Source organism: Opisthocomus hoazin, chromosome 11, assembly GCF_030867145.1.
Source record: "Opisthocomus hoazin isolate bOpiHoa1 chromosome 11, bOpiHoa1.hap1, whole genome shotgun sequence".
NCBI lineage: Eukaryota > Metazoa > Chordata > Aves > Opisthocomiformes > Opisthocomidae > Opisthocomus > Opisthocomus hoazin.
The window spans coordinates 4,796,007-4,810,871 of record NC_134424.1 but is presented as its reverse complement, the minus strand read 5'-3'; the positions used below and the strand labels follow the sequence as shown (position 1 = coordinate 4,810,871).

General features: G+C 51.0%; 1 protein-coding gene across 4 annotated transcripts in view; it reads right to left on the bottom strand.

Moving 5' to 3' along the window:
- Window positions 1-13,226: 13,226 nt before the first annotated feature.
- The window catches only part of SHQ1 (SHQ1, H/ACA ribonucleoprotein assembly factor), a 54,347-nt gene continuing 52,708 nt past the window's right edge, over window positions 13,227-14,865 (bottom strand). For all 4 annotated transcript variants that reach the window (XM_075432619.1, XM_075432620.1, XM_075432621.1 and 1 more), the window contains one exon: window positions 13,227-14,847. In XM_075432619.1, the coding sequence (XP_075288734.1) occupies window positions 14,199-14,847 (649 nt within the window). In that variant the 3' untranslated portion in view covers window positions 13,227-14,198. The remainder of the gene's footprint in view (window positions 14,848-14,865) is intronic.

The window sequence follows — 14,865 nt, the reverse complement described above, 5'->3', positions numbered from 1 at the left end:
GGTGATGGCAGCGAGACGCTGTGGGATCTCCAGTGTCGGCAGAGCTGAAGAATGGGTTAAAGAAACAGCTGCTGGGAAGGATCCTGACACAGCTCTACCTGCCTGAGGGCAGGAAAACGGACCTTGCAAGCTCTGTTCCCTGATGCATTGGCTTTATGGGTACAGTTTTCCTCTCCGGTCCTGGAAGGCTCTGGGGATGCTGAAAATGCGACCAGCTCAGTCACTGGTGTGCCAGTAGTAGAAACCATCTTCCCTCAAAGCGCAGCCTTGGTTAGCTGGCGTTGAGCAGAATACAGAGGCAGAAAGGAAAATACAGAGGCAGAAAGGAAAATACAGAGGCAGAAAGGAACATGGAAGGAACAATCATGACACACACAATTTGACCAGGTCTGCGTGGAAGACAGCTAAGCTGATAGACACCAGCCTATCCATGATGCAAAAAATGAGACACTTCGGTTGGGGCCACGGTGACTCATTTGACTGTCACCTTTCTGGTCGTGAGACAGTTTCTCCGTCCTCCTCCTCCCCCCCGGGGCTCACCAACTCCCAGGTTGTCCGAACCCCTCTGAGGAGCAGCCCCAGCAGAGCCAGCTAACATCCTCTGGCTCAGCGGCTGGGGCACATGGACCTTTGCCCAGCCACGGTGAGGTTCCTTGCCAGGGTCCCCATCAGCAGACATCAGTACAGACCTGGGGTGAACGCAGCGGTGGGAGAGCCGTCGGCGAAGCACACGACGCATGCGAGGCGGCCTCGGAGCCACCACCCCGCGGAGCCGCCCCGACAGCCCTTCTCTCCCTTGGCTCGAGTCACTCCCGCGGCTCTCAATTAACATTTAAGATTTCACTGAATAGCTGGCTGATTTATTTTATTTCTCGGGCTGGTAATTTACGGAAATACATTCTTAAAAATCAAACAAAATGCATTTTACTAATAGATGGGCCATTCTCTGGCATTTCGCGGAGTAAATGAGCATTTGTGCCCGGTGGCATGTTGTCCCATGACTGAACCCCTATAAAAGGCTTCAAAAATATCTATTAGCTAAGCTCATTAGTTTAAATATCGTTAAAATAAATCATTTTTCTCCACACAGGGCCTAGACAGGCCCCAAAGTCAATAGTACTCTCGGTGGTTACAGGTCAAACACTCATTTAGTCTAAGGACTCTTTGCACTGAAAATGGAAGGGGTGTTAAAATTAGTTTACACAACTGCAGTGGTACAGAAGGGTCCTGGTACAGAAATGGCTCTGCCCGTGCCTCGTTGTGCAGCTTAAAAGCACAATATCGCATACGCCCAGTTTATGACATCTCTTCTTCTCCGTAAGAATCAACTTGAAAATGTCCTGCTGGTTCTGCGAACGTTAAGAAGATCTTTACCTTAATTGTGCTGCTTTTTAGATCTATTAATGTATCCGTTTCACCTGTTCAGAGACCATTTTCGGGCAATACTTCAGGGTGGGTTTATTGTGGTATAGCTCAATTTCTCATCTTTCTGGTTTCAGTTGGGGGGGCATCAGTGTGTTTGTTTTTCCAATTATTTTTGAACAGCAGAGGTGTAGCTGTTGATTTATGGTTTCATTGCTGTTGGCTTTGCTGAGCCTAGGCTGCCAAAAGGGAGCGTTGCCTTCTATTTCTTGCCATACCTCACCAAGAAAATTGCTGAGGTATGGCAAGATTGGAAACAAAATTGTTTCCAAAGCTCTGAACAGCTGCATTTTCGTTAGAATATGGAAGTTAATAGGATGCGGTGGCATCACTAAGGACACAACTGGGGTGCGTGCGGTTGCAGAGAGGTCACACAACCCTCGCTGCGCTCTGCTCGATCCCTCTGCTATGGGTGATACGAGGGAGAAGACATCTAGGGTGGCTCCGACGCCCCTGGACTGGGTTTGCAGAACGAAGAAGCCACCGATGCGTGATGCCGCCAAGGGACGGCGAACACGGCAGCCCACAAAGTGATCTTCACAGCCCCGTCACGGCAGGCTCCCAACAGCCCGAAGCGACCAGGTGCTTTGCATCTCTCGAAAGATGGCCAGGCCAGGCGGGCAGCAGCAGCTCCAGCAGGTATCTGCACCCCAGAGCCGCAGCTGCTGTAACTGCAAAGGCAAATGAGACAGCAGGCAGGTCTGGGGGCCGGGTCCCCGTCATCTCTGGAGTGAAAAGCACACGGTGCTGCAAAAGCATTTTGTATGTTGCTATTCTCAACGCATCACATGAGTTGCACTTTCCTTGTTAGCAGCACCTCGAGAGCATGACTGCCAGTGTCACAGAAATCCAGCATTCAGGTCCCCCCGTTAGGGCTATGACAGATTGCAGGGACAAACAACGCGGTGATTGAGGACCTGGACTAATCACGCCAATTGATATAAATTACCATGTCAGCTACACCCTTGCTGCAGTCTGCAGGTTTACACCTCATTAAGCTTCCGAGTACCAAATGAATCAACAGGGTTCAGCAGAACCATTCTTAATTAATTGTCGTAGCAATAGGGAAAAAGCAACTGAAAAAGAGAACTCGCAGCGGACACCTGGCGGGTTTGCACAAACTGAAACTGCTTCTCCCATTTAGCGTTGGAGATTAAAGACGCCCACGTGCTAATCTCAGCCAGCAAATAACTGCCAGGGGCCAGTTTTGGACTAGGGTGGAGTCAAAACTCAGGCTGGTGACTTGGAAAAGTTTTTCATCGAGTTCTCCTGTTCGCTTTGCATAGCTCTTCAGGCCTCGAGGTCTCGTTGCCTGTGAAATCTCCAGGCTTCCATTTCCCACCCCAGGAGGCCGGGCACCTCGGCATCTCTGGGAGCTGATGGAATTGGCAGTTCAGCAGCCTTGTGTTGAAGCTGAAGCCCTGTGTGACTGTTTTTTCCTGTCTACGTTCCCCAAAGCAAGGCGCAAACGTAACAGCGAGGGAAGAGGCCAGGAAAGCTGCGGTCTCACCTCTGGCAGAACTCCCAGCCTCTCGCTCCGGGACCTGCCGTGCCAGGCTGCTGTCAGGACACAGGGTCGAGCTCGGGGACCAAACACCAGGAGCCACAGCGGAGTTTGAAAAGCAAAGGGCTGTCCCGTCCCTCACCTGAGCGCGATGCCCTTGTCCTCACAGGTCGCTCTCCTCCCGCACCCGGCAGTGCCAGAAAGTCTCATCAAAGCCTGAAGACCTGGAGCTCAGGGCATGCTGCGGAGAGCGGGAGCGCAGCGTCGCCCGGGGCTGAGCACACAGCCGGCCTCCACAGACACTCCAACACCTTTTTTTTCATCTTTCGGATGGATCAGACACAGCCCCTGTGCTCCACGGCAGGCAGCAAACGCGCAGCGTGCCTGCGGCCATGCCCGCTCGCCCAGCCCCGCAGCTGGGCTGCTGCCCCAAGAACCAGCGTGTCTCCGGACCGGCAGCGGGCAGGCAGCAGGGCTGGGTGCAGGCGGCAGGGCTGGGTACAGGCAGGCACAGCTGGGTGCAGGCAGCAGGGCTGGGTGCAGGCAGCAGGACTGGGTACAGGCAGGCACGACTGGGTGCAGGCGGCAGCACTGGGTGCAGGGTGCAGGCAGGGCTGGGTGCAGGCAGCAAGGCTGGATACAGGCAGCAGGCAGGCAGGACCGGGCGCAGGTAGCAGGGCTGGGTACAGGCAGGCAGGCAGGAAGCAGAGATGGGTGTAGGCAGGACTGGGTGCAGGCAGGAGGCAGGGCTGCGTGCAGGCAGGAGTGGGTGCAGGCAGGTAAGAGGCAGGACTGGGTGCAGGCAGTGGGGCTGGGTGCAGGGTGTAGGCAGCAGTGCCGGGTACAGGCAGCAGGGCTGGGTACAGGCAGGCAGGCAGCAGAGATGGGTGTAGGCAGGACTAGGTGCAGGCATCAGGGCTGGGTGCAGGGCTGGGTACAGGCAGCAGGGCTGGGTGCAAGCAGGCAGCAGAGCAGCATCCATCTCACACCATCACACCATCACGCTCACGGACCAAGCCCAGCCGGGACCCCAGGGCGCACGGCTCGTGCTCTCCAGGGCAGTTCTGCGTATCCCCTCCTGCCTCACCTGACACGGGCGTTGCAGCAGCTTAGAACCTCCCCGGGCTCACATCTGCTCACTGCCCGGCTTGTAACGGCTCGCGTAATGCAGCGGTCAGCTCAGCGCTCAGACCGCATCCCCAGCGTCGCATGCCTGCAGGTCCTTACGCTTTCCCCACCGCTGCCCGTCGTCCAGCCCATCTTCCCTAACCTACAAAGCATCCATGTGATATTTACATCGCAGTGCGGCTTTGACAGCTGCAGCTTGTAGCTGTCACGGTTCTTCTCCGACGTTCAGACCTAGTTACACAAGATCATCCAGTTACTCCACACCATCGATTAACCTCTAATTTAAGGAATTTGTAAGTAAAACAGAAGTTTAAGATGAAACTAGAATACGAACGCAGATTTCACTTCGTTCGTGCTTTTAGCAGGGGAGCTCTGCTGCACAGCGGGGCAGCGTTCCCGTTTCCACTTCCAGGGAAGCGAGGTGCAGGGAGGTGCCCGTGGTCACTCGAGAAAGCGGCAGCAGAGTAACGAGCCGCAATCACCTGTCCCCCATCCCGCATCCTCCTCCTCCTCCCCCCCCAACCCCTTTTTCCTTCTTGCGTGCCTGGGGCTGGGCCCAGTAGAAATACTCGGCCACTTTCAGAAAACTCAGGGCTGTATTAAAATAACATCAGCAGCCAGGGAAACCCGGCACTGCGACCCTGGAGCTTTTTGCAGGGCCCGGTTAGGTCCGAGGCCCCCAGGACAGGCAGCGATCCCCGAGCCGAGGCAGCAGGCAGCGCGCTGACGCCTCGGTGCTCCCAGCCTCCCGCACTCCCAGGCACGGGGACACGCGCGGCGGGGTCTGCATCACCTTATCCATGCAAACATCCGCCCAGGGCTTGCCGAAATCCAACCGGTTCTTTCCGAGGACTGGTGTGGGACTTCATCCACTTCCTCGGATTAATTAGAGTCACGCCTCCTACCGACCGTACCCATCATTATTTTCTTTCGTTTCTCTTTGTCCCATATAAATCTAAACTAAATTAATAAAGCTGATGATTCGTTAAGCAGAAATGATCTTAAACCCCATTTCCAAGCCTGAGAATTCCTGTTCTAGTAACGATCATTATTTAAAAGAAAATACTAATTGCAGTTTGGTTTTGATAAAGTTGGGGCCAAAAATATTTATTTACATTATAAATATTTTGTTCCCTTACATTTATTACTGCAATCGGCACAATAACATTTCCACATTTGTTTTATTGTAAGGTGCAAATGGGAGGGTTAGCAATCCATACAGAATAGCAGGAACGCAAATAGGCTTCCAAGCCCGTTTATAAGCAGCTAATTGCCGAAGAGTCTCGGTTAACAGCGTTCGGCGGCAAGAGGAGCGAGGAGCCCAACACTAGAAGGCAGGTTCTCATGTGGAAAGTCACTTCACACCTCAATTACAGCTTCTGCCAGCCACTCCAGCTCTGAAGCACCGTGTTTTCTGCGGTGAGAGGACACCATTAGCGCGAGGAGCAGTTAGCAGCGAGGCGGCGAACTGAGCAGCACCCAGGGAAATCACCTCGCAGGGGGAGCTCCTCAGGCTCCTGTTTTCAGCCACTTTGAGAAGCAAATTGATTAGCACACACACACACTCGTGTGTGTGCAGGCTTCCTTTGCCGCCTGTGCTGCTCGGGGATTCCGTGGCACCCACCCAGCTTTGCAGTTAGCAAGGAAAGCGAGATTTAGGACTTTTCATCAGGGTCATTAAGAGCGTGGTATTAAGGCTCCACAAGAATATTGTTTCCGCAGCACAGAACAGGTTCAGGAAAGACTGCAATTATTCATAACTCAGATCCCTGAGGATTTGGGAGCACAATCACATTAGCATCAGTATCTTCTTGGAATAAATATTTTTCCTGATTTTTACACAGCACTATTCCACTCGCTCTCAGAGCCCCTCTGTATCCCCCACTGCTGTGACTGATGAAGTTTGCTGTCGGACATCTGCAGGAAAAAGGGACCTTCCCGCCGCTGCCCTGCACCAAATCCCCGCCTCACGCTCCAGATGAGCGACCAGAGCGCTACCAAGCACCTCGGTACAGTTTCACAGCTCTTGTAGATGATCCTCACGACTCTGGCACAGGTCAGGGCAGGTGAGGCCGTGATCCATCCCACGTGGTGCCACGGCAATCTCACCGGCGAGCCAACGCTGCTGTGCCTTCGCCTCTGCTGCGTCCCCAAGCAGCGACACGGCCTTGCTTTGCAAGCCTGAGCGGGGTACATGTACCGCAGAGCTCAGAAGAAAAGCAGATGGAGTGTTCCAAGGTAGCCCAGAACTCACGAGGGGCAATTTCAGCTCACTCCTTTACCCCCAGCTACAAGGACCAGGCACAACCAGATCGGTCACTCAGGACAGGCATAAAGCAGTGTGGGAAGGCGACTGAACAAGAACTTCTTCCCTCTGAGGGTGATGGAGCCCTGGCACAGGCTGCCCAGGGAGGTGGTGCAGTCTCCTTCTCCGGAGATATTCCAGACCCACCTGGACAAGGTCTGTGCAGCCTGCTCTGGGTGACCCTGCTTCAGCAAGGGGGTTGGACTGGGTGACCCACAGAGGTCCCTTCCAACCCCGACCATCCTGTGATTCTGTGACTGGAAGGATGGACCAGAAATCTCAACTTCCTATTGCACTCTTGGTTATGTGATCATTTCAGACAATTTAATTCCTAGATTAATGACAAGGCTAACGGCTCCTGAGTAATCCGCCAGGTACAGCACCGTCCGGATATCCCGCGCGGACGCAGCCGAACCTGCCCAGATGCACAGGGCGTGTACCTCCTCGCAGCGCTGCCTCAAGCTGCAGAAACACACGGAAAAGCGCCGGGGCAATTTAAAACACAAAAGGAGCCGCACGGCGACTTTGACAGCCTTCCCCCTTCCAAGGGCTCTATTCCCAGGGCGCTGCAGTCCTGTGCGTTGCTGGTTACGACGGCACTCCCCACGGGCCGGCCATTTGTTATTCCTCAGGTATTTTCCAGTCGGACCGATCTGACGAGTTACCTGCTTCCAGCTGTCAGCAGCCTGGCAGGAACCAGCAGGGGAGCGAGCAACACCTCATCCTATCGCCACTATTGATCCATCAGCGATCCTGAAAGCGTGGAAGGGAGAAGCGGCTGCGCAGGCATCAAGCAACTTGTCCAGGACAGCAAATACCAAAAAGCAACGCCAGCTCGTCCCCGTGCTCTCCCTGGTGCTCCCCGCTCTGGCTCCGACAGCCCGGAGCAACTCCTCAGTCCACAGCACAAAGTACATTGCACTTGGTGTTTAGAGCATCATCGCTGACACCCCGATTCACAGGCTCAGGTGCTGTGACCTTGCCTGCCTTTACACTCCTACGTTCAGATTTTAAAATTAATCATCTAATTCCAGGTAACTGCTTTTAAATTTGGCCGAGTGGGACATGAATCTTGCTGAATGAGAAATACAGGTCTCCATGGTGAAATAGATTAAGCATTGCTACACTCCCCATTTTCTTTCAAGACTTCAGCTGCAATTGCCTGCTCTAATTGGAGATGGGAAGTCTCGCTATAGGGTAATTAAGCACGCGAGGAGCTCAGGAGAGCTGCCTGCCAGCACCTGGCAGTGGGATTCCCCTTCCAGAGGCACCTGCACTAAATGGTAATTCCTTCCCTCCATTTCCCACTCCACTCCCTGACGCTTCTCCCGGCAGCTCGGAGGAACAGATGGAGCAATCACCCTCCTCCTCTCCACAGCACGGACCCCTGCTGCTACCCTGCGCCTTCTGCAGTTGTAATACACATAATTAGGCAAATCAATGGACAATGCAGCATATTAGAGGAGGAGGAGTTACATCAAGGCAAAACACAAGTCCCAATTTATTTACCGCAGAAAATGGGATATTTCTGCGTAATTGCCCAAAATTGCGGAGACGAGACAAAAAGTCCTCCCAGCCCTGGCAGGTAGGGTGCCATGATCGGGTCACTGCCTGGGGTGGCTGGAGAACGGCTGAGGGGGGGCTGCTCTCATCTTGACGAGCAGTCAACTTACATCTTCAACATCTCATTGCCATTTATGCGTTATACTCCCAAACCTCTCACGCATCCATAATTAGAGAGAACGATGTTCACTGCCGCTCACCCTACCACTGACTCCAGACCGAAAGGCACACCCGAAGGCTGCGAAGCCCTCGCTGCAAGCGGCAGCCCTCCCCGCGCTCCCTCGAAAGCCACAGCTTGCACAGCAGAGGCCAAGCGCACGCAGCTGCCAGCTCCTGAGCTCTCTCCTCCCCAGGCACAGCTTTGTTTGAGGTTAACGCCGGCTCCGTGCTCCCTGCTCCTCTCCCCTTCCACCCCTTGCAGCTCCCACCCCAGGGAAGGCAGGGGACGGTGCGGTCTCACCGTATCCCCGCGGCAGAACAGAGGTGTGAGAAGTAAAATGCATCGACGTGAAGAGCAGGCAAGCTGCGGAGAAGGGCCCTGCGACAGGCAAGGGGAGCGATGCACAGAGACGGGACCTCCAGGAGCAGCTGAGCCCGTGAGCTGGGAGGTTCTGCACGGGAAGTGGGGTCACGCACGGAGAAGAGCGCTGCAAGGCAAACCAGGGATGAGAATGAGAGCAGCTATTAAAATTCTGAGCTTCCCAAAGGAGGTGATCTGCCTGCCTAGAGGAAGCACCAGGGATCTGCTCCCAGCGCTAGACACAGTCCTGCACACGCACAGTGGGTTTGATCCCGGCCGACAGACTCGAAGCAAGGCTGTGCCCAGGGACTGCCCAGGAACAGGACCTTCCCAGAAGCCAGGCACCAAGGCACTGGTCAAGTGGCGATGAGGCCTCACAGATCCCTCGGTCTGTTTTACAGACGTATCGATACACGGCGGAACGGAGAGCCAAGCCGTCCGACACACCCTTTAGTCATTTTTGTTTTTTATGAGGTTTCTGGCATTAATTTTGGCCAGGTCTGTCTGATCTTCAGGGGTTCGGAGGAGCTGGAGTGGGGGAGAACCGCAGCTCCCAAGGCACCGACGGCCTCCAGTCAGACACCCAGATACTGATACACAGAAAGATATTTTAGAATACGTCAGGAATTCTAGATTTTAGCCTCTTGCCCTCACTCAGCACAAGTCAGTAGCAGAGAAACAAAAATCTCCGCTACCAGATTTGAGCTTTATTCCTTTTTACTGCATTTCTGTGTTCTCTTTCCAAAGTCTGGACCTTCCAGAGTCAGGCCCAGTACCCCTGTGAAACCAGGGAAAACGATTTGCAAAGTCACTCAGAACAGCAACAGCGAAGAGAGGGCCTGGCCGCTGAGCTCCCGGGGTTACTGGTTCGTGAGGGTACCACCTGGCTGACCTTGCTCGTTTACAAACCTGAAACTTTCAGTTCTTTCCCATGCCGATCACTAACCAGCACTACCCGACTAGAGGAAGCTTCTCCCACGTAACCGACTGTCGGGTCGGAGCTGTCCTGCTTCACGGGGCTCTGCCAACATCTTAGTGCTCACCTAAGCGACACAGCTTTTGTTCTTGTGCTCCAGCATCCTCCAAAATGCCGCCAACTGTGCCGGATTGCTCTGCGGCTTCTGAGCATGAGAAAACTTTCAACGAAATGCAAACCAACATTACCAAACGCCTTTCAGATACGATCTAAGTCAGGTCTCCAAATGCAGCATTTGTGGAAATGGTTCTGTCACTTCTCCAAAAGTGAAGAATATAAAAATAGTATGATTTACGGGTACCACAACACTGCAAACCCATCTTTATTGTGTCAATGCAAAATCTTGCCTCACACGTGCCCACATAACCACAGGCTGCAGCCCACTTGCCACTAAAAAGGAGAGAAATAGATCCACGACAGGCTCAGAAAATACTCTAAATCAGTGACTCGCTAAGACGACCGACACTTCTGCCATTTGTTTATATGTTGTAACGGTGTAAATATCATCCACTGCTGAAACATTTAAGAAAATATGTTTGCAAGTCCATGTTAGACATTTCCCTGGGTGCTGCACCCTGCTCACAGCAGGGAGCCCTGGGGTGGGGGCACCGTATTGGCTCTGTGCACAACCACAGCAATTCCATATTCAGTTTGTTCTCCCAGTTTATCTTCTCGCAGCTCTGGAGTGCATTCTTCCTTATCTTGGAGACAAATGGCCTCCACGGAGAGCTCTAAACAGCAGAGCTATTTATCTGCTTGACATGTGTTTCCCTGTTTGTTTTCTCCAGCCTTGAGACAGTCGGCTCAGGCTTTGACAATACTCAGCTGTGTCAACGGCAGAGGGTTGCCTGGCCCCTGCACTCCAGTGCTGTGAATCAATTTCTTTGCCATCTTTATAATTTTACTGTACTAAGTCAAGTCTAATCGATGCTTTCTTCTTTTGATTTAAAGCAAACCCTTCACAAACTTCTCAGAAAGCTGGCTGGAATTGAAAAAAGCCGGGGGGGGGGGGGAAGAAAAAAGAAATTCTTTAATGAATTCAGCACTGATTTTCTTCTTTGTGGAAAGAAATGAAAAGGTGATAATGTTCTGTGGGTGGCAATCCCAGCTGAAATATAGGAGGGAAAAAACAAATGGTTTATCTACTGATTGTTTCCAGTATTTCACTTCTTGTTTTTAACACCTTATTCTTAAAGCACTACATGAGCTACTGTCTGACACAAGCCCATCTCTGTTCTCCCTCCACATGCACTTCGTGCCACCCCTCAGCCTTGCCAGGCTTCGCTCTCATCGACCGGGCTCTGCTCCGCTGGGGCAGCTCCAGACAGCCGGGCAAGCCCGCAGGCAGAGCAGGGCCCACGGGCAGGGCAGAGCCCTCAGACCCGGCTCTCTCCGGCTCTGCTTGGCAGGGAGGATGGAGAACAGGCTCCCCGCCGCCCCAGGCAGGGGTCCAGGCTGCTGCCGTTCACTTACCCAGGGAGATCAGCTTTCCAGCCGGACATCTCTGCGGGGATGTGGGGCTGGGGATGAGACCGTGCCTTCGCCTGGCTCCGGGTGAGAGCGGAGGTCGGTGCTGTCCCAGGGACTCTGCTGCGGCAGAGAAGCGTTGGGACGTTAACGGGAGCCATCTTCCCACGGCCACCTTCGCTGGCTTCAGGGGAGCTCTGCACCACAGCCACAACACAAGGTCGGGACAAAATGCTCTATTTAGACAGCCTAGATCTCCAATACCAAGTGATTAATAAGACATTAAGCAAGCTACATTTCCAGCTCCATCTAATCGCTCCCCTGGCGAGCTCCGTAGACCTCAGACAACCCGCTTTCCCCTCCTCTAGCAAAATCCCACAGGTCTTCCCCTCTCAGGCTCAGCTCATATTCAAACTCGTTTTCAGTAGGAATTTTGTCCAGACACTGCAATTCTGTTTCCTTTGGACAGATTACAATGATGAGCACCAAATGCCTTAACACAAAGTATTGGCTGTGCTACAAATGAGCTGGGGTGGACGGGGTGAGGAGAGGCACTAGAAACAAGGAGGGTTTTGAAACCAGCCAAACAGACTACTCATGTACTGCATTCCTCATGCATCAACCCATCTCCAGCCTGGAAACCTTGCACAAGAACCGTTCCTATGGATTCATCCAAACGGCTCCTCTACATAAAATTGACTCCTCACTGGAGTTCACTCACTTCTGGCAGAACCCGCAGCAACCTACGGGATTGAGGGGTTGGTGGGGTGGTGTGGAATTTGGGGGCTGTTTTGGTTTCCTCAGGTGTTTGTGGTTCACGGATTCAGCAAGCCTCAGTTGTGGCTAAACAAGGTTACAGAGCTCTGCTCTTTTAAAAGTGTCTTTGGGTGTTCTTTTTAGAGCAGCAAGGCTCCTCTTTCCTACAGACGTCGCTCGCCCTGACCACTCTGGGTGTGCTGGATAACACAGCCACACGTGAAATTCTTATCACCAAACACGTAAAAACTTCCCACCCCCCCACCACAAAGGTCACATAAAATTGCTATTAGTCAATAGATACAGTAACATTATCAGCTCCCCAACCACTAAACACAGAGTTTTGCAAAAAGGCAATGATGAACACCAACATCGGAGAAAAAGAGGACGAAACCTGGGAATGGGGACTCGGGGCGCAGCACCCGCAGCACCTTCCCCACGCTGCAACACGCAGCAGAACGGCAGGGCAGAGGCAGGAGGACAGATTGCTGGGGACCTGCAGGCAGTGAGCAGGCACCAGTATGTTTTTGGAGGCAGAAGCAGAGCTCCACTATGCAGGGTCTGAAAGGTGAGGACATCAATGACATCGAAGTTATCTGGGTGGTAAGATCTGCCTGTGTGCCATGTTCTCATTGGACATTCACTGCAGCATCACACTGGACGGATACTGGAGATATTCACGCCCAAACTGGATTCACAGAGACAGGATGGAAAAGGCTCATGAATGGTATAAATAAAATATGCTTTTAGGCACGCAGAGGAAAGAACAAAAAGATTAACCAAAGATGTTATCCTCACTCCGGCAGAGGCAGCCAGCCCCTCGTACCAAGCAGGGTTGCTGGAAAAAGAACACTCTCAACAGTCTGCCAGTCTGCCACAAAATGGGAGAACGGGGAGAGGGGGGAGAGAGTGCTGAAGACAAGGGGTATTACAAATACCTAACAATTTCCACCATGTGTATTTCCTAACTCATGCTAATTTAGCCTTCTCCAGCCCATGCTCAGCTGAAGGAAGTTTCAGAGTTCATACCTGTAATTTAGGGAGAGTGAAGGAGAGTTACTTTTTTTTTTAAGCACATTTTTTCCCCCCTCTCTCAGACATATGCTGCGTAATTGCAGCTACAGTGTAGATTTTATTGCTAGCATTTAGAAGAGTAAGTGCTCACTGACATGCACGATGGGAAAGGTTCCTCCCCAGGGGAACAGAACATAGAGACTGATTAAGCGACTGGTAGGTATTTAAGAACATAAAAAATATTGGCAGATCAGGGTTGCGGTTCACACTGAACAGGAGTCAGCACGGGAACAGAGCTAGCCTGCTGATTTCCAGCAGGGTGTAGCACTGGTGAAGAATAAGTCTTTAAGCTTAGGATTTTTATACACTTTTTAACAGTAAAAAGGTTGAAAAGCAATCACGGCTTGCTTCTCCAGAGGCATCAATCAGGTGCCGCTGTTTTGTCAGACTGCTGAACCAAACCTGGTGGTCCATGCCCCGTGCTGCCTCCCTCCCTAATCCTTCTGCAGAGATTGAGCAGCAGCATATATTCAAGAACCTCTCTACAGTTAACAGAAATTAGCACAAAATATATTGACTGATTGGATTATTTTAATGTTACAAAGCCAAAAAGGAGCAAACAAGTTGGCCCAAGCTACCAGTAACAAAGTCAGGTCGAGACAGCACAGGTTTGCTTTCAGTCCTATACTCAAGACCACTGTACCATCTTGTTTCTCCATTTTGGTTAACATTACTGTAGTGATATGAACAGCATATGCAGAAAGAAATAAGAAATAACTATTAGGATTTCTGTTCTTCAGCAACAGCAGTGTCCACATGTGGACGCATTTCAAAAACAGCACAAAAGAATAAACACATGACAAAACTGCTGAACTAACTTACACAAGCACTGCAGAAACATAAGCTATAATCCTTCTATCCATCTTGTAGAAATAGAAGCTACAATCCTCCTGTCTTCACTGATGATAAAGAATTTCCTTTTTGTACAAAAAATAGAAAATATTTATATATATTTTAAAATAGTCTGTCAGCACTATTTAGACTTTTAAAGTTATAAACATTATTTTTGAAGTGGTTAGCTATAAAGCATTTTAAAATTAAAAAAAATACCCCAGCAAAATGTCATAAACAAGTTTATACAAACATAATGAGGATATTTTTCAAGCAAATCCTGACAGCTAAAAATAACTCAAATGATGCTACAACTCATTTCAGTTGTATTTGATTAGGATATCATTCTACTACCAAATAAGCTTAATGAAAATGGTTTCTAGAAGTTTACTGAAACTACACATTCCCACACGCACAGATTAAATCTGAGACTCTGTTGAATCCGAGAAGAACAATAACAACCTGACTACGAGGCTATCTATCATACAGTCATATAAATTCTTTTCCAAAGCAGTCTTGTCCTCCAAACTGTCAACACAACAAAGAAGAAAAATATCAACTTCCTTCTGCAGCTCGGGATAGCCTTGGGAACACCTCATTACAGCAATGAGCTGTGCTGCTAGCGGGTCACGCTGCCTCCTAACACGGCCCTTTAGTCTCCATCTTCATTTGCGCTGCGAAGAAAAAGCAATGGGTTTGGCTTTGAAGACACCTCCAAGAAATTTCCCTTCCCAGTAGTATCTTTTGAAAATCTGTCAGGTTCAGATACACGGTTTTCTTCTTGTTCCTGTAAAATGCAGCTTGCAGTAGCCAATCCTTCAGGCTGTTCTGAAAGTCTAATTGCAGTCTGCATTTGCTTTTCTAATTCTTCTATCAGTTTTCCAGGAACAGATGTAGATTGCGAAGAAACCTTTGATTTTTCATCACCAACCTCGAACGTCGAAGTGTTTGTGCCCTGCCTTAATCCATTACAGTCAATAAGTGGAGCTGTCCTCTCCTCTCGAAGCGTGCCTTGTAAAGAATTTATTTCCCCATCTTCTCTGGTTGAGGACTCTCGCTCATCTGAATCAGAGCCTTCTGTCTCAGATGATGAAGTACTGCTTGATTCTTCAGAGTCACTTGTCTCCGACGCAGAGGAAGGCAGCTGTTGCCTGGAAACTGTGCCAGCAGCTTTTAACGCGCTCTCTTCCTCTTGTACCAGCACCGCTGCTGCTTCCAGCTCTTCTAGTTCAAATCCTATGTGGGACTTGGTGAGTGTGGTTTTCTGCAAGGATTCAGAGAGTGCAGCCAACTTTTTCGACCTTTAACAAAGAACAAGA